Consider the following 19694-nt stretch of genomic DNA (forward strand, 5'->3'; position numbering starts at 1 on the left):
TTCTTTTACTATAAAGTAACCTATATTGCAGCCCCAAAAATAGAAAATAGAAAAGTTAGAAGAAGAGTAGAATGTGTGTGACTTTGGCAGAATCTGCTAATCTGTTCCTTGTAAATTTTCACACAAACTGGGTAGATTATTTAATATTAATAACACAAGCCCTACTAGTTTGATCCATTTTTTCTCCTCTGACTTAACTGAGAAGAGAATTTTTAACTGTCTTAAAGTAGGCTACAAAAATTACCTTTTCTAGAAATCATTGTACATTGTGGCACTTATTTGTTTATGTATGTGTCTCCCCACCTGAAGGTAACTTCCTTGATTGCAAGCATTGAACTTTATTTTTGCAGCCCTAGCCCAGGATTGGACACAAAAATGCAAGCACAGTTACTGCATCAAACTTAGCCACCGTTTTGAAAAACCAAAAGATCTTATCTAAAGTGTGCATTTTAATCAAATCCTGGCAGAATATAGGAAACATATGGCTATTCTTTTAAATTATCGTTTGCCAAATGTGTTTTACAGCAAAACAAAACTAAAACATCTCACAAAATTTTCCTTAATGTGTTATTATACCTAACCATATGAAATCAACACAGAAGTTGAATCTAATACCCCAATTTTACCAATGAGAGGGAGAAGTTGCAGTTGTGTGTGTGTGTGTGTGTGTGAAAGCTAAGAGTTTTTGTGCACACGAAATGTATCATGAGAATTAAGTATACCCTAATAATGAAATTTGCACAAGCTTGGCCGTTGCCAAAGTTTTCAGAGTGCTTACTTTTGGCAACACTTCCCTGGATCTTCTCTTTGTGAACCTGTCAAGATGGTAAATTTCTTAGGAATAGGGACTCTGACAACTTTGGATCTTCTAGCCTACTGCCTGCAATACAATACAAGCTCAATAAATATTTGATAAATCACATTCCAAATCTGCATTCTTTATGATCCCCCAACCCCTCAGTTTTCCTACTGTATGATTTCAGAGAGTGATAGGGTAAAATATGTGTGTAATCCCTTCCTGAGGTGTTGGCATTTTAGTAAGGAAAACAGCTTTAAGCTAAAGAAATGAAACCATATGGCATTTCAGGCATTCTGAAGATGATGGAAGACATTCTGAAAGGCAAGATAGTATTCCTTAGCTCCCTGTTATACCTGGTAATAGGTCTGTGGTGCAAATGGTGCCAAGAATAGTTCATGGTGGATTTTCAATTGCTTAAAAGTAGGACATAGGCCATGATTATTGCTTTTCGTTGTTTTCACAGATCAGCTCTGGTCTCCTTTCTATTTCTCATACTGAAGGTCTTCCTCTACCCCCACCACAACAGAAAAACACCTCAAAACTTTGATTATCTATTATAAGGTTGCTCTTTTCTGAAAAAACAAAAATTCTAAAGCAGTTTACATTTGGAAGCACTCTTTGCTCCCTTATCAATGGTTCTTGAACATATTGCCACACAAGATTTCCTATGTTATGTAGATCAGAGGAATTTTCTTAAGTGCCCTTGAAAAATATAATAGGAAATAAATTCACTGCTGAGCATCTATCTTGTATAAAGTTTTAAGGTTGACTTGATTTATTAGATTAAGGAAAAACTGTTCTGTAATTCTGATTCCATTTTAATCAAATTATTATAAGCGCCCTTTGGGGCATTTTGTGGAAAAGATAGATTAAATAGTGTACCCAGTCAAAAAACTGAAGGATCCCTTCCACCTGAAAGTTACATACTGCTCAACAAACTGTATATTTTTATTAAAACATGAACTAGTAGTAAGGGCACTGAATAGTGTTACGACTCACTGAAGCCAAAGTGGATAGTATGGCTTTTACTTACATATCATTCACAGTGGCAATTATCTCTTTTTATGTTAATGAAGAAAATAAAATAGAGCATAACTCTCAAATTTTATCTACTTCTGGCTTCAAGTATTTCTTGTTTAACTTGGGAGTGATGCATTTATATTATTTGAATATAGATTTTTGTCTTGCAATTTGGGAGATCATACTACTTTAAACAAAATTACACTGGTGTGACTTACCTTTAGAAAGCTAGTGAAAAGTTACTTAGCTTATTTGATCTGAGAGTGACTTCCTTAATATCCCATGCTGCTAATTAGGAAACCGTCTCAGAATGGTGGTAGGGACTAACCCTAATCAAGAGACCCCATTATTTTGTTTAATGCCTGGTTTACTCCACCCTTGATGGAAAGGTTATAGTTAAGTCAGGGGCTATATGACAATATCTTATTCATGCTGATACTCCCAGAGCTGGCTTAGTTCCTGGCTCATAGCAGGTGTTCCATAAATGTTTGTTCAATGCAACTGAATTACCTTGAATATCTTGGGCACAGGATTCTTAACCAGGGGCCTAAATTAGAAATTCTGGAAAATAGTTTGAAAACAAAAACAGAGATGAGGTATGGTTATGTGTATTTGTTAAAAAATTATCAAGTGACACTGATAAACCACCTTAGTTATGAAACATTGATCTAAGTGCTAAACTATTTTTGTGAAAAATTCTAATAGCTTGATCACCTGGATATTTCTAATTGTTTTCATGAGGTGTTTATTTCTAAAATGAATAGACTGGTGATTTTCAAAAATTTGTGTGAGCTTTTGAGGCCTTTAGCCTCCAAACAATATCTTACGTCAAACCCAAATATGGTCAATTCTCATTTTTATTCATGAATTTCACCTTTGAAAATTTGTTTTTTCCTATAAATTATTTGTAACCCCCAAATCAATACTAGCAAATTCACTATCATTCACAGACACTCACAGAGTGTCCAGAAATTGGAGCCACCTGATGTGCAGCTCCCAGCTGAGGTTAAACAAGGCAATGCTCTGTGCCTTCTTGTTTCATTTCTCATACTATAAACAAATGTCCTTTTTGTGATCTATTTATTGCCAAGATTTTTACATTTTTATGAATTTTGTTGGTGATTTTACTGTTTTAAATAGCCCCCCAAGCATAATATTGAAGTGCTGTATGGTGTTCCTAAGTACAAGAAAGCGGTGATGTGACTTACAGAGAATATGTGTGTGTCAGTGAAGTTTTCTTCAGGTAGAAGTTATAGTGCTATTGACAGAGTTCAGTGTGAATGAAGCAACAACATACGTTAAATAAGGTGTCTTTAAACAAAACACATAAAACAAAGTTAGCTATCGTTTGCTGGGTGAAAATGTTGTGACCAGAGGCTTATAGGAACCTAACCATGTGTTTCCCCTAGGAGCAATGGCTCAGTATTTGCTATTTCAGTTTTTGAAGCAACTTTATAGACCATAACTACTGAAAATAACAATAATTAACTGTATATAAAATTTGAAGCCAAAATTGCTCTGGGTGACAAAAGCATAAGGCCATCATCTTTGTTCTCTTCCCATCTCCTTCTCCCCACGTGACAGCCTCCAAACCGTATGCTTAATTTCTGGATCCAGAAGGAATAGGACTTTTAAATAAGAATAGTCTTCCAAATGAATCCAGAGTAACAACTGAATTTCATATTTTACTTATATATTTGGGTGTTAGGTAAATATAGCAAGTACTTGCTTAGAAAATACAAAACTAACATTATATTAAATCAAATAATCCCAGTTAGGAAGGTAATCAGGTGGGGGGAAGGGAAGCCAGTGCTTTTCTGAGCCAAATAGAAATTACTTTTAGATTACCTGGTGTTTTTAATTATCTGCACCACTGTACCACTTTGGTCAGAATCAGAGGTTGATTCTACCTCTGACAATGCCATATCTGCCTTCTCCTGGGCCCAGGGGGCTTTTCCTTATGTTCAATAAACCCTGATAGAAAAGGAAACACAATATAATGTCTGTTGGCTCAGCACAACAGGTTCTGAGTAAATGAATTACTACTCTTATGCATTAAATAAAATGCATGGTTTGGAAAAGGTTGCTACAGTACTGAAAGTCACTTCATGGCTATCTTACTTTTTAAGGAAAAGGCCTAAAATGCAGTCAAATTCAAAATAAGAAGCAACATAATGTAAAACAGAGTATTTGGTAAAATAATAGTAAAGCAAATAACTACTCCCTAATACCTAAGATTTTGAATGCTAAATTCTGTTGTCATTATTGTTGTTGTTATAGTTGTTAAGAGATCAGCACAGCTAAGTACCCTCAGTCAGGCATCCTCAGCTAGGGGCATTTTGCTCCCCAGGGGAGATTGGGCAACATCTGGAGACACTTTTGATTGCCAAGAGTGTGTGGGAGATGCTACTAATATCTAATGGATAGAAATTAGTTATACTGCTAAACTCCCAACAATATACAAGGCAGCCCCCATAACAACAACAAAAAACTACTCCAAAATGCTAATGTACCAAGATGAAAAATCCTATTCCAGGAGTGACTAGTGAATAAAAGTATTCCATTATGCAGTATAAGCAATGGTTATTTCTATACAGACAATATTGATCTGACTCTTCCAAGGGTATAGCTCCTATATCTGCACTGAGTTCTCAGCAAGGATGTCATCCTAATCTCTGTGCCCAGAGAGGGCTTGATCCCAATATGTAAACCAAGGCTCCCATATGAAAACAAAAGCATAAACAGCAGCTCAGCATATCTCCTGGGTTTAGACGTGAAATTTATCACCTGACTCTCTCCTCTTTACTGCTAAAGGGACATCATCAACAAATCAGTGAATTTCAGGAGGAGCATTAAAAATATCTGGGTTATTTGCTTCATTGACCATAGAAAAGGGGCCATAAAAGTCATGCATCAAATCCCTAGATAGTGCCTAAGATTATGAGTCTGACTAATTGAAGGAAAATGATCCCATCTGTGTAAGTCCCCAGAATGTAACAAGGAAGAACATTTTGTGGACTAGTTTTCCACTGGCTTATTTGGCTATTTACATGTAATACCAGTGATCTGTGCATTCACTCTGATTTGAGGGTATAGCGGGTGGCACATGTTTACAGATGCTTGGGAAACTGCCTGGCAAGCTGAATGTAGATACTTTGGCTTCTTTTCACATTTACTCTGTGTTCACTGCCAGATCTTTACCTGTGTCTTCCTCTGAGTATCTTCCTTTCTTTCTGACAGGTGAGCTGCAAGATTTTGCATTTTTTCCACCAGTACATGATGGCCTGCAACTATTTCTGGATGCTCTGTGAAGGGATCTATCTTCATACACTCATCGTCATGGCCGTGTTTACTGAGAAGCAACGCTTGCGGTGGTATTATCTCTTGGGCTGGGGTATGTATTTTCTGCAGCTAAGTTTTGAGCCACTTTCACCTCTGTCTGTATGCTTTCAGTCTTCTTCTAGTCTTGGTCTCAGAGAATAGAGTAAAGTCCCAGGTCCTTCAAGGAATGATGGAACACAGGTACTGGCAGGAGTTCAGTCTCCAAAAGACTTGTAGAAGCCCTTTAACAATCTCAATCCAACTGTGCTGAACATGAGAGTCTGCACAGAGAAGGAAGGTATGACTATAAGGGTGACTTCCAAAGGGTGGCTTCAGGGAACAAACCTAGCTAATAATGGACACAAAACATTCCCTTATTGAGAGAAGATCTGATTAGGCCTCCTTCTGCTTTATTCATCACGTTTGTAGAGCAAAGGAGAATTTCACCTTTTGAATTATGTACCTCCCCTATCCTGGCTTCATTTTCCTTCCTCAAGAATATTTCTTCCTGTCAATCCATCAGCAGGATTCCTCCAGTGAAAGCTCAGGAAGCGGAGTCCAGCTGAGAGGCAGATACAACCACATGGGCTTCCAAGTAGAGCCGGTGTGACATCACAGCACATGGCAATGGCTCGAGAAAGCTTAGGGCTGGATTGTTTAAGCTGTGGCTGCTTCTGTACAAACTAAGGGAGGGTGCTGAAGTCCTTCAGGGATGCTCTAGAATTGCTCCCTTTCCCCCAGGGCTGCTGAAAGTCCAGCTCCCCCTGGTGGAAGGGAACTGAACAGAAGGTGAGGCAATGAAAGAATATTAAATGCTGCGATAAAAACACCTACTGCCTTATCAAAAAAAAGTTTCAGCCTTACCTTGAAACTTCTATACCAGAGGAGGAACTCGCGGGCCATCCCTCACTGACTATAGAGCCAAAGGCTTCTCTCACCACATCCATACCACATGATGGGTGACTGTGACTCTGAGAGCAGAGGCTGTGGATGGCCTTCAACTAAGCTTGCCCTTTAATGCAGCAGGCTGGGGAGTCCCTCCAAATACCGGTAAGAGAGGAGAGATGAAGTGAGGAGGGAGGATAATCCAAGGGATTTTTAAAACATCACCCTTTGTATTTAAAGCCCTGCCCAACAGGCATTGTCACCAACTTTATAGAAATGTGCTTGGGAAGTCATATAAGCAGCCTGGAGTCTTTCCTGCAGTCTGCAAACTGCAGAAAGGGGCTGGTGTTATGTCATACTGGTTTCCATAACACCCTTACATGACAGGAGTACATGGTTTTAACCAAATGCATTCCCCAAGCCCAATGGGATAATCCGATAATGGTGGGTCAGTGGGGCAGATAGGCGGGATGCCTCAAAATTGAATTGATGATGCCACAATTATCTGGTTGCAAGCAACAGGGTAAGATGTTCTAACTTAAGCAAATGCAGAGAAGTTGTCAGAATCTAGTGTATCTCATGGAATCCAAGGGCAGAAATACAGCCAGGCAACTAAAAGGGCTGTACCCTGGGACCGGATAAACCAGGAGCTCTCTCCCTCTGCCTTTTGTCTTTGTTTTTCCTCTGCGTATCTGTTTTTACCCTTCTCTTTCTTTATAGACCATAGACCACAGGGTCTCTGTTCCATCCAGTTCATAGTAAATATATCCTGCCCCATAGTTTCCTGAGTACACATGTTTCTGTTCTAGGCACTCACAGAAACTAAATGCTTATCTTTAAGTTCCAGTTCTGAATAGCAGGACAAGAGAATCTGATTGATCCAACTGTAGGCAGATAGCCTACCCTGGTTCAATAAACTGTGGCCAAGAAAATTGAGGGGGATGTTGTCACATAGTGTGAACATGTCTAGGGATGGTGAACCCTCCAGCAAAGGACTGAGAAAGGGGTCTTTGTGAACTGTACAGGCTGTCTAGGATATGCACCAGATCACCTCATCTGCATGGCTGCTCCCTTACAAGGAGCAGCTGTTAAGGAAGCAGCTGCACCCTGTTTCCTTAACCATCCAGTGAGGTTAGAAATCAGGCTATCACTATCCTGCTGGTTCCACATCAGGTAACAAGTTCTCCTGCTCTTTCCTGTCCTAAAACAGGACAAAATTTTCTCAAAATGGCCTTTTACTATTTTTTTTCTCTTTTAGCCCCAGCCTTCCAAAGAGACTAATTTTTCCTTTCCCTGGCCTTCTCATCCGTATGTACACCCTCTCAACAATTTCTAGACTTCCAAATCTGGTCATGCCAAGAATAGACTCAATACAATTTAATCACTCCAATGGCAGTTCTGATAATCACAATCATAATAATTTATGCTGATCAAATGCCTTCCAGAGACCTGATAATAACATTCTACCCCAAACACACATACAAACACACACTTTCTGCCAGATTTATTTCCTTTGAAATAAAATCTATGGTATATTTCTTTTACCAGTTTTGATTGTTCAAAACATCTATCTGCCACATTCAGAAAATTTTTCATGGGGAAAAAAAGGCTGTAAATTTATTATTGTCTGTGACATTCAGCAGAGACAAGGGCACCCTGGAAGGAACAATTTATACTGTTCTTGGAGTATCCTGATGCATTGTGAATTAGTTATAAAACTTTTTGGCATCATCATGGACAGCTCAATGAAGATATCTGCTTAAAACACATAAACAATTCAAAGGAAAAAAGGAACAAGCTGCTCAGCTGTATTAAAAACAAAGGCAATCATAATAAGTAAATTGTTTATGTGATACCTTAAGCTTCTGTAATCAACAACTATTTAAAACTTCATTAGAGTGATTCAAGTAGAATCCCAAAGAACATTACACTTAGTAAGGTAAGCACAGAATGGAAGTTGCTAATCAATGGTTATACAGATTAAGTAATGCAAGATGAGTAGATTTTAGGTTTCTGCTGTACAACATTGTGCCTATAGGTAACAATATTGTACTATGCACTTAAAAATCTGTTTAGAGAGCAGACCTCATGTTAATTGTTCTTGCCACAATAATATAAAAATTTAAATTGAAAAAAGAATTGGAGGGATTTGTACTTCTGTAGATAGATTTTTGGAAAGATAGTCAACCAAATAGTTCTAAAATGTAATGTTTTTAGCATGCCAAAGCTAAGACTATCTTTCTACATGCACACACACACACACACACACAAACACCCCAAAATTCCACCAAACTTGTTACCACTGAAAAATCACATTGCCAAATCTGAACTCTGAGAACAAAATTAACATATTTTAAAGCAATGGCTCCTTTCTTAGAACTTTAAGCAAGCATTATCTTTGGATGGGAGGACAATGGATAAAATTAATACCAATTAATTTCTCAAGAAAAAATAGCTTCACAGAAACTTTATGAAGTTTAATAGAGCAAGAGAATAAATCTCTTCTGGATAATATTTTTATAGTCCTTTGAAAATTTTTTTCACATGAAGACAGTATGATAGGTTCTAAATTTTACAATGCCAGAAAAAAAGCAAAACCTACCTACTTTTAAAAGAGCCTTGAAAGTTAGACTGCAGAAAATTTGGCCCAAAAACGCCCAGTTGTATTATAGCACCTAATTTGTTTGCAGGTGATATAAAGCCCATTCATTTAATTCAGCTGTGAATAATGTTACCAACTCTAGGATTTGAAACCAATCTCAAAGAATTATAAGAGACATTGTAAACATCAGCCATTGGGTGAACAAGTATCTGATGGTGAAATTCTGCCCAACAGAAAATCAAAGAACGGTTCTTTCAGTAGTTACTCCCTTCCAAGTCTACATGGCACCACTTAGTCGTTGATTTCTCTCCAATCGAAGTAACTTCAAAACTGAAGTTTAGCTCTCAGCAAAATCATTTATTTTGCAACCCTCTTCAAACTGTTTCTTCGCCTTGCCTTGCTGGTTTTCCCCTTGTTAAAAATCAAAGGAAGGAAATTTCCCCCATGGATTTCTACATTGAACAAATAGAATTTATTAAATCCCTCTAAAAAATGAACCCTACAGAGACAGGATTATTCTGAATCTCATCATCTTTGGTGGAAAGAATGGGTTGTTATGGATCTTGGGACCTTGAGAAGAATAGAAAGAAAAAAGAAAAAAAAAAAACAGAAAAAGCAAACTACCTAAAAGGAGGCATCATAGCCAGAGGAAGGCAAAGAGCCCCAGATGTTAAAAGGTGTGGGGTCTATACTCCTCTCCAGATGAAGTAGAAAGCACTTTCCTTTCTACAAAATGGTGAGGTGGGATTCAGTTTTCCATATGCCTCTCTTTCTGTCTAATTCTAAAATCTGCATCTCAAAATAAATTCAGAGACTTTTGTTTCTGTTTCTGAGCCCAAGTGGGAAAATGGTATGTTAGAACTGCAGCAAATAACACAATCATGTTTTGTGTAAAGAAACTCAAAATTATTTCAGGCCAAACATTAAATCTATGGTCCTATTAAATATATGCTTCCTGGGTTTAAAAGCTGAGGTTGTTCTCAGGTGAAAATTCAATAGTTTGAGACCTCTTTTTGTATATAACTCACGGAAAATAAAAATGCATTGATTTCATTCTTTCCTAAGACACATTTCTTAATCTGATGACAATAACAAAATTTCTTTCTACAGATGTCTCAGTCAAATCAAGCAATATTCTATTGTTGTACATCTGAGTAAAAAGACTTATTTTTTCTTTTTTAATGAAAATTACAACTTTAGGTTATACTTATAGAATACAAATTGATTTAAAAATTATAATCTAGAAGGACGTATTCCAATAACTGTCTCCATTTTCCTGTTTATAAATTTAAAAGTTGTGTTTTTTTGTTTGTTTGTTTGTTTGTTTGTTTTACTAGCACTTTGAGTTTGGTCAGGGAGGTACAGTAAGCTGCCTTCATAAAGTTTCTCTAGCCAGAACCTACAGAAAGTAGGGAACGTACTGGCTTCTCTGAAGTATTCATATTAAAAGGAAACAGAATCACCGCATGAGATATAAACAGACAGAAAAACAAAAAAGCCTAGAAGAAAGAATGTGAACATCAGCTAAGGCTTTAGGAGCAATCAGACTATTGCTTTCATACACAGTCCCAGGTCACATCCCTCTGGGGTGACCCAGCTCCTCTCCCTGAGACAGCCCAGTTCACCTACAATGAAAGGCTTTTTGGTCTCAGTTAATAGTCACCATTACAAACATAACAATGGTAATAATAGTCATCATGTACCTACTACACTCAGCAATTTGTAAAAGGCTTTTAATTATTTGGATGCTCTTAACCAAACTCTCCGGGAGTACATGATGTTCTAACTGGGAGCATTTTGACTGACTTGACCAAAGACGATTTTTGTGAAAATATCAGGGGAACATCTTGACAGATTCACTCAATTTGCCAGTATTTTTGCAAGTACACTACCATTTTCCATGCAGCTGTACTTAAAGGTTATGACCAAGAAACCAAGTGTAATTTGTACTTTTCACATTTGTAGGGTTTCCGCTGGTGCCAACCACTATCCATGCTATTACCAGGGCTGTGTACTTCAATGACAAGTAAGTATTATGGCAATGTTTAAGTTAATATATTCATAAATAAAAGGTATTTGTGTATTAATGTGTCCCCTCGCCCTTTTTCAGCTGCTGGCTGAGTATGGAAACCCATTTGCTTTACATAATCCATGGCCCTGTCATGGCGGCACTTGTGGTGAGAATTAGTTTTTTACTGCAATGTTAGTAGTGTTATCTCTTAGTTGAGATTTCTGTGTATATGGTTCTGTGTATCATGTTTTATAACTTCAAAATGAAGCTAATTTGATGGCATTCTATAGTTAAAAAAAAAAAGCAATTTGATTTTAGAATCGTCAAAAAAATGCCTTTTACTTACACGTGGAGGGGTTATCATGAGCTCATTTTCATTACAGACTCACACTATAACAGCAATGTAGCTCATTTTTTAAGACTTTTATAACTAGACTCCCTAGATAAAGGTGAGAGGCCAAGGGGCTGCAAGAAGTTTGCTCGTGTTATGAACATCTAGGATCTTTGAAAACTTTGACTTTCCAGAGCTCTAAAAGTCTTTGGTTCTGTGAACTCAAGGTCCAGAAATTCAAATATTCAACACAAGCTCAATTAGTGAGCTACTCGGGAGGCTGAGGCCGGAGAATGGCGTAAACCCGGGAGGCGGAGCTTGCAGTGAGCTGAGATCCGGCCACTGCACTCTAGCCTGGGCTACAGAGCCAGACTATGTCTCAAAAAAAAAAAAAAAGAGTCTTTCAGGTACTTTTGGAAGATAATCTCTAACTCTAGGTCATTAAAACTTAGTACTGCTCTATATCTTTATCTGTTAAAAATAACAAAAGTAATAATAGCTACTCATAAATTCATGGTTATAAAATATCTCCTAATAAAATAACAAATGGAGTAAAATCTTTAGCAATTAGTCTTATATTTAAAATTCTAAAACACACATTTCTTGCCTTAATTATCTAGAAATTTTTAAGGAAATGCAGATTCCAGGATCCAAATTTAAAATGTGTATCTGAGATAATTATATGCATACTTCACTGTGAATGACTATAAATTAACAGAAATTGATATATTTGGAATTCCTAATTTCATGACTAAAGGAAATGCACATTAGTGCATTTCAAAACTAAAAAAAAAAAGATTCATCAATTAATTATCATTTTGAAAGAGCTGTCCATGCAAATATGGGCACTTGATTTATGACAGCAACACTTTTGAGCAGAGGGAGGAGATGGTCAATTAGATATACATACAGAAAAAATTTCAAACATGTATTTAGCAATTGCATATGTGTGGGGAAAAAAGTAATTCTGATTCCTTCCACAACCAGGCACAAAAAAAAAATGTGTTTTCAGTTAACTGTAGGTTTAAATGTGAAAGACCAAACAATAGAGGCCCCCCCAAAAAGACACATTAGGTGACTATCTTCATGAGCTTCAGATACAGAAAGATTTCTAAAGCAGGATAAAAAAAGCACTTAAGGAAGAGATTGATAAATCAGCTACATTAAAATGAAGACAACATTTAAAGACTGAAAAGACAAACCTTAGAGTCCAAGAAGGTATCTGCAGTGTTCCAAATAAAGACTAATAAATGTATGAAAAAGTGTTCAGCTCATGTATCATCAGGAAAATGCAGATTAAAACAAGAATGAGATAATACTACCCTCCACCACCCCCGCCGTGGAAAGGCTCATATTGAAAAGAGTGTTCATACCAAGTGTTGGCAAGGATGATTAGCAACTGTTTTATATACTGCTGGAGGGAACATAAAATTAAACCACTTCTCCAGAGCCCTAGAAATGCTGAGCAAATTGTGCTACCTCCCGGGTAGACTCTCTAGTTCTACATAGGTAACATTTGTTGCTCACACTGGATAAACAAAAACTGAGGACAGTGCACATTCTTAAGTGATACTTTTCTGTATGATTTGCTCATAACACCATATATTTGCAGGTCAATTTCTTCTTTTTGCTCAACATTGTCCGGGTGCTTGTGACCAAAATGAGGGAAACCCATGAGGCGGAATCCCACATGTACCTGAAGGCTGTGAAGGCCACCATGATCCTTGTGCCCCTGCTGGGAATCCAGTTTGTCGTCTTTCCCTGGAGACCTTCCAACAAGATACTTGGGAAGATATATGATTACGTGATGCACTCTCTGATTCATTTCCAGGTAAGGAAGCCAAAGATGTATTTATGCAACTACTGTGTTTATTCAGCTAGCTGATTTTAACTCTAAAGCCCATGATCTTTTATTTTATTTATTTATTTATTTATTTATTATTTTTAGACAGAGTCTCACTCTGTCCGCCAGGCTGGAGTGCAGTGGCACGCTCTCAGTTCACTGCAACCTCCATCTCCCGGGCTCAAGCAATTCTCCTGCCTCAGCCTCCTGAGTAGCTGGGATTACAGGTGTGTGCCACCATGCCCGGCTAATTTTTGTATTTTTAATAGATGGGGTTTCACCATGTTGGCCAGGCTGGTATCGAACTCCTGACCTCAGGTAATCTGCCCGCCTCGGCCTCCCAAAGTGCTGGGATTACAGATGTGAGCCACTGCACACGCCTGACAAACCCATGATCTTAAATGTCATAACATTTAAGCCTCCAATTCAATAAGCCCAGACAAAATTATTAAGGACATCAGTTTTTTTGAGGCTCTTTCTTCCTGTTTCTTTCTGCACCTGCTTTCCTGTCATTCCCAGGGCCCTCAGCTGGTCCCATCCAGGCATGTTCTCCCTGGTCATAGATACAAAAATTGTCAGATTTTCCTTTATAAATAAATGCTGGCTCTAGGGTAATGAGGAATTTGCACAAAGCTGTCCATGCCTCCTGCTCTATCACTCTCCACTTGTCAGGCAAATGTCAGGAATCCATTCATGACGGTTCAGTGCTATAAAGGGAAGTTGTATCCAGGCCTCTCCTCATGTAGGAGAGAATGCATCGGACTCTCAGGGGCTGTCCTGGGCTGTCCCATGTCTGCCACACTGGATAGTAGAATGGCTGCCCTAGTTCCATTCACTTTTCCCCAGATCTAAAGCCCCACTGCAAGCATACTGCTGTATTTGGATAGCAAGATAGGATGTGGGAGTCCTCGGCAGGAGTAATTCTATCACAGGCTCTTAGGCAGAGTTTTGCTGTCTCTATTACAAATTTCAAAATAGTTTTATTTTCTATATTAGTTTAATGTGAGGAGGAGGTCAAAATGAATAGGACTAGCAAGAAAGTTTAGGGATTGTTTGAATAGTTCAAGCTGTGCTTTTGGCCATAGTCAAACCTTGGGCACAAGAAATCTTCAAGCAGTGACCAGGACTCAGGCTGTTTCTTAGTCCATGTCCTTATCTGAGAGGTGAACTTGGCAGTGGGTATGGTACTGCACTAGTTCACCGTGACAACACAAGACACAGACCCACAGCCATCCACTGTGACACTTGTCCTTGTAAAAGATCCCTCTACTAAATTCTACAAAGTCTCCATTTTTAAATTTTCTAAGCGTAGTGTTTTTTTCAAATTCACCATAATCAGCATATGCTGCTATAAATCTCCATGTTAAAGGGAGCAAAATATTAATTAGATTTACTAGAGCTGTCCTTTTAGCCAAACAATGGAATCCTAACAAGAAAAAATATATTTCTAATGGAATATTCTTATAGTGCAGCACTGACTATGAATGGTAGATAATTCTTTTTCTTGCTTTTTTTCCTTCATCGAGCCTTCTCCGGCAGTCTATCATATTGTTTACTAAACAACAAAATGAGCACAAAAATAACTTGAACTGTATTTTTCCTTCCCTTTTTAGGGCTTCTTTGTTGCGACCATCTACTGCTTCTGCAACAATGAGGTAAGCAGGCATTTCTTATAATACTATCACTTATTTATGTAAAGGCAGCATTTTTTCCAAAGGGCCTCCGTGCACATTTCATTTCATCTCACTTCTACAGTTGACCTCATAGGGTTTTGTGATTAGCAACATTATGTTTTTTCCACTACTCCAAGCTCAATCTTTTCTATGGATGTGTAGTACAATGGTAAATATGATTCAGACAGTCAGCTAATTTCCTCGGGTTGCATCTTGAACAGATCAGCACCCTTAGCAGCAATAGTGAAAGCTATTCTGGATGCCATTAGAAAGAGAAGTCATATGCCTATTCCCTTTGGAAGACCCAAGCCCTAATTAGGGCAGACAATCTCCATTCGGTTTGTACTAGTTCCTACCTTCTTTTCCAGTTGCTTGGTGCTAGCGCCCTACTACTTATTCAGAGTTTGTAAATCACCCTGAAGTTAAGATTCAAAAAGATTTCTGAAATAATCTACAATGCGAATATTTAGATCAGTAAAATCTAGAGAGCCATATGGCTGATCCATTCTGTTCTCAGGGTGTTTTTAGCCAGAGTTACCCTTTCTTCCAACCAAATCTTTCCTGGGACCCAAATCTATAAAACATAAAAGTGGAACTTCTATAGCTCCAGACGTCCTTCCAAAGAACTTCCAGGGTTTTAGGGAACATGATTCAAAATCTTCCTCATTTTTCAGGGAAGAAATCTAAACTCCAGAAAGATCATGTGATTTACCCAATGTCACAAATGCAGTTATGGTTATAACCCAGACTGGAACACAGATTTCCTGATTTTCAATTAAATTGACTAAGTCCCAATTAACTTACCTATATCTATAATTCCTTCCTGGAGCTATGTTAGTATACTTTTTCTAGAACCACACAACTTTTAATGCCCAAGCATATTCGAACATTTTAAATCAATTCCTATTAAGAATAATTCCATACAAGGCAAATCACATTTTGCCAAGACATCAATATATTACTTTCCTATTAGTAATTAGAAATGTTTCTAACCATTGTCAGTTGATAATTTTTCCCTATTCCTTTTTCTAAGTTAAATAATATTTAGTGAGCACCTACAATATTTTGCTATTCTGTGACCTGTTCATACCTGTTTCCAACCCCAACATGACAAAGTTTTCATTGTTCCTATTCATTTTAATTATTACATTTTATTCCTTCCTTTCTTCATCAATTCATCTACCAACTCATTCCTTCATTCAACAAAAATACAGTGTGCATTTACTATTGCTAAGGGCTAGACTAAGGGCCTAGAATATAAATGAAAAGACATCCTTCCATTGCCAGCTGTTAGAGTGGCAATATTTTTAGAATTTTAATATTTTTTAGAATGATAAAAGCTAATAAATGAGTAGGGCATAAGTCACCCCATGTTTATATCAATTTCTGTAAATGTATATCCATGCCTTTTGGGTTGTTTCAGGTGGCATGCAAAATAAACTTTTTCATCTAAAATAATATCAAAATAGAGCTGATATAAGAAATCAAGCTCTGTGGGGCATACCTGGAAAAACACAAGAGGATTGCATGCATTTGTAAAAATTCCACAATATTTATTGCATCTTAGCTATGATACTGTCATTGGAAGTGTCGGACATAGAAAGAAAACCCAGGGGTACCCTAGCAATTGAATGTCTCGAGTTCATTTGAGTGTACGTTATCTCTGATTTTGAAGTAAAGAAACCATTTCCATTTTCATTAAGATCCCGTTACTGGGGGAAGGTACAAGTGTGACGTTTCTAATAATGTAGAAATTGTGTACTGTGCCAAATGTAATATCACAGGCCCATGGATTTCAGGCATCTGAGTCTCAGCTGTGAATGCGTCACCTTACAACATTGAACACAGATAGGGCACTCACACATGCGGGAAGTTATTTCCAGCTGCATCTAAGATAGGGCTGTGATGGGACGATGCCTGACTGAATACTGAGTTTTAGCAGAAATCTAGGGGGCTAACTCAATGTGATAATGAGATCACATCACATTGTGTTATGTTCAGTTTAATGTTGATTATGATTGGTATGTTATCAATGAAATGATTATTTCATTTTTGAATTTTGATTCATGATTGGTATGTTATCAGTGAAATGATCATTATGAAAATGAATCATATAGAGAGTCAGTGGGTAGACTAGAAGCAGGAAAAGAATGTGAAGAATTAAAGTAACAGGAATCGGGAGATGACCATAGAGCATGCATATGTATCAAGCATTTCCTACAATGACTCTTCCAAGTGAGTAGACATTGATTATCCAAACATATCAGTAAATTATTAGGTATCTAAAAGACCTGAAAAAGATGATTGCAGCTATAAAAAATGCCCAATTTGTTTCCAAGAAGTAGCTTAGAAATGAAAGTTCTAACAACACACTGGATTTTCTCCCTTTTCTTGTGTCTTGCTATTCTCTGTACATCGTGGATAAAATAGTTTATAGATGAAAGTAGCATGATCAGAAACATCTCCATTTAACTGTCACAAATTGGAGTGTGCAAAAGCTAAAATTTTGTTTATTTCCTGTAGCTTATCCCGCTTTCAAGAGACTATTCCACCAGCTTCTAGTGGTTTACAGCAGTCTCTTTGTAGAAAATATTCAGTAAATTCAAAAAGCCTTTGTCCAAAAGAGCAACTGGCTGCCAAGTTATAATGCCAGCACCCACTGATGAAGTTCACGCTGGTTCCCCTTACTACTAAGCACTCAAGAGGTCTTTTCACTCTGTGGCCTCCTTGATGAAGCCACAGCCCTATTCTGATTCACGAGTTCTTTCCACCAAGCCACCTGAGGAGCCTGGAACTCCAGCTCCTTTCTTCACACCATATAGAGCCTGTGAATCTATCTTCCTTACATGCCATAGCCATTGCTGCTCTGCTGTTGGACATAGTGCCAGGGGCAAATGTGGAGTTTCTTTTCAGGGCTAGCTATTTTCAAGACTCTGCTTTCAAATCGAAAAGAAAAACTTGATACAATGGAGTGTTCCTAAGAAAGTAAATTATCTCTTGCTTGATTTCTTCTCCCCATTTTCCCAGGTACTCCCACCATGAAGGAGAAACGTAAGGCCATTTGTGCAACTGTCTTTCTCTCCTCTTTCTCTCAGGCCTCTTAGGGCTGTGCACTCACCACTTCCCCTTCCTGTCTGTGAGGATCTCTACCTATATCATATTCTACATGTTTTCTACCCTGTAGCTTTTAGTAAAATACTATCTGCAGACCAGTAAGATTTTCACAAGATATGCAAAGAGAAGTTTTTTTCTGTTTAGAAATTCTCCACTCAATAAAGCCTGATTTTCAATACAATGTCTTTCTAGAGATATAAGAAAGTCAGCTTTGAGACTCACAGTCTCAAAGCTAAGCAATAATTTTCTTTGGTCTAGACCAGTATTCTCAAACTTGGGTGTACATCAGAATCACCTGGAAGATTTGTGAAACCAGAGATTGCTTGACCCTAGCAGCAGAGTTTCCTATTCAGTAGGTCTGGGGTGGGGTTTGAGAACCTGCATTTCTAACCAAGTTCCCAGGTGATACTGATGCTGCTGACCCAGAGACTACACTTTAAGAACCACGATTCTAGACACAATCATACTTGTGTTTCAAGCAGTGGATGACCTTGACTTAATGAATTGGGGAGATGTGGGAAATTTTATTTAAGAAAATTAAGAAATACAAAGGTTAAATGTTTTCTAAAAGTTTACCCTTATTATAAATGATACTTATGTATTGCTATCTTTTAGAACAAGGAATCTTCCCCAAACATAGGAAAAGAGATAATGAATGGGAATCAAAAAGCCCTGATCATGTACTTAATTATAGATTAATTATAGATAAATTAAGAATTTAATTATAGAGCATATAGATTTTGTAAGATAAAATCAGAGACCAGTAGAGATATTGCCACTATGACCTCCAAAAGGCTGAAAAGAATGTTGGCAACAACTTTGTAAATAACATTCACAAGTATCCCTTAGCATCTAATTAATAGGACTTAATAGGAATCTGGCTTTCAGAAGTCATATAAAACCATCTAGGCCAGGCGTGGTGGCTCACGCCTGTAAGCCCAGCACTTTGGGAGGCCGAGGTGGGTAGATCACAAGGTCAAGAGATTGAGACCATCCTGGCTAACATGGTGAAACGCCATCTCTACTAAAAAAAAAAAAAAAAAAAAAATACAAAAAAAATTATCTGGGCGTGGTGGCAGGCGCCTGTAGTCCCAGCTACTTGGGAGGCTGAGGCAGGAGAATCGCTTGAATCCGGGATGCGGAGCTTGCAGTGAGCTGAACTTGCGCCACTGCACTCCAGCCTGGGAGACAGAGCAAGACTCCATCTCAAAAAAAAAAAAAAAAAAAAAAAAAAACACCAAACAAACAAACAAACAAAAGGTGTGCAATTACTTTTTAACTTCCAGGGAATTTAAAGTTTTTTTTTTTTTTTTTTAAATCATGATTTCTAAATCTTAAGCTCAGATTGCAGCAGGTCTGTTAGATTGTGGTGACAGTGTGAAGGAGTAGGCATTACAATCTTTGCATTCATTGGATCAAAACTCCTAGGTTAAACCTCACCTTCCATTCTGCAGTACGTAACTATAGTAGGTGCTTATAATGAACTCGGGGAAAGAAAGGTGAAAGACAAAAACGTTCAAATCCAGCCGTGAAGACTCTAACCTTATTTTGTTTTGTACAAATGTAGGAACTGAGACTTAAACATACCAACTTTGCAAAGCTTATTAATAGAGCCAGATGTAATAGTTATGCCTTCAAACTGTAAGACCAGGGCTCTACTTCTTTAAGTTGGCCATACATAAATGGATATAATTAGGAAAAAATGTAAAATGTGTGTTGCTTTTTTAGTGAGTGATGAATTTATATAATTCAAATCTTTTTGTTGTTGTTACATTTATCCCATTTACAACTAATAACATTTCTTTTATTTTCAGGAGCAACAAAACTCTCCCTGTTTTGTTTTATTTTGTTTTTCAGATTAAATGCCCTTATTCTCGTCATCAGAGCAGCATCAGGCTCAACCTGTGATATTGTAGGAGATAATTGCCCTTATTAGTCTATAATTCTTTAGGTGTCTTTTATATGCTGCTAAGGGCCTGTTATTATATGAATAGTTTACAAATCAAAGCAGGTTGCCATCTCCACACAAAAGGATAGGTTATAATTTTAGATGCGATTAGAGAAGGCCATGATCCTTTCTGTAACAATAACTTTA

At 37.6% G+C, this 19694-nt stretch overlaps 1 protein-coding gene across 4 annotated transcripts in view; it reads left to right on the forward strand.

The window, feature by feature from the left end:
• The window catches only part of CALCR (calcitonin receptor), a 150457-nt gene that overhangs the window by 126163 nt on the left and 4600 nt on the right, over nt 1–19694 (forward strand). For all 4 annotated transcript variants that reach the window (XM_025379944.1, XM_025379945.1, XM_025379946.1 and 1 more), the window contains 5 exons: nt 5060–5213; nt 10593–10653; nt 10738–10804; nt 12582–12800; nt 14426–14467. In XM_025379944.1, coding sequence (XP_025235729.1) covers nt 5060–5213; nt 10593–10653; nt 10738–10804; nt 12582–12800; nt 14426–14467 — 543 coding nt within the window. The remainder of the gene's footprint in view (nt 1–5059; nt 5214–10592; nt 10654–10737; nt 10805–12581; nt 12801–14425; nt 14468–19694) is intronic.

The sequence above is a fragment of the Theropithecus gelada genome, chromosome 3 (assembly GCF_003255815.1).
Source record: "Theropithecus gelada isolate Dixy chromosome 3, Tgel_1.0, whole genome shotgun sequence".
In the NCBI taxonomy this organism is placed as follows: Eukaryota; Metazoa; Chordata; class Mammalia; order Primates; family Cercopithecidae; genus Theropithecus; species Theropithecus gelada.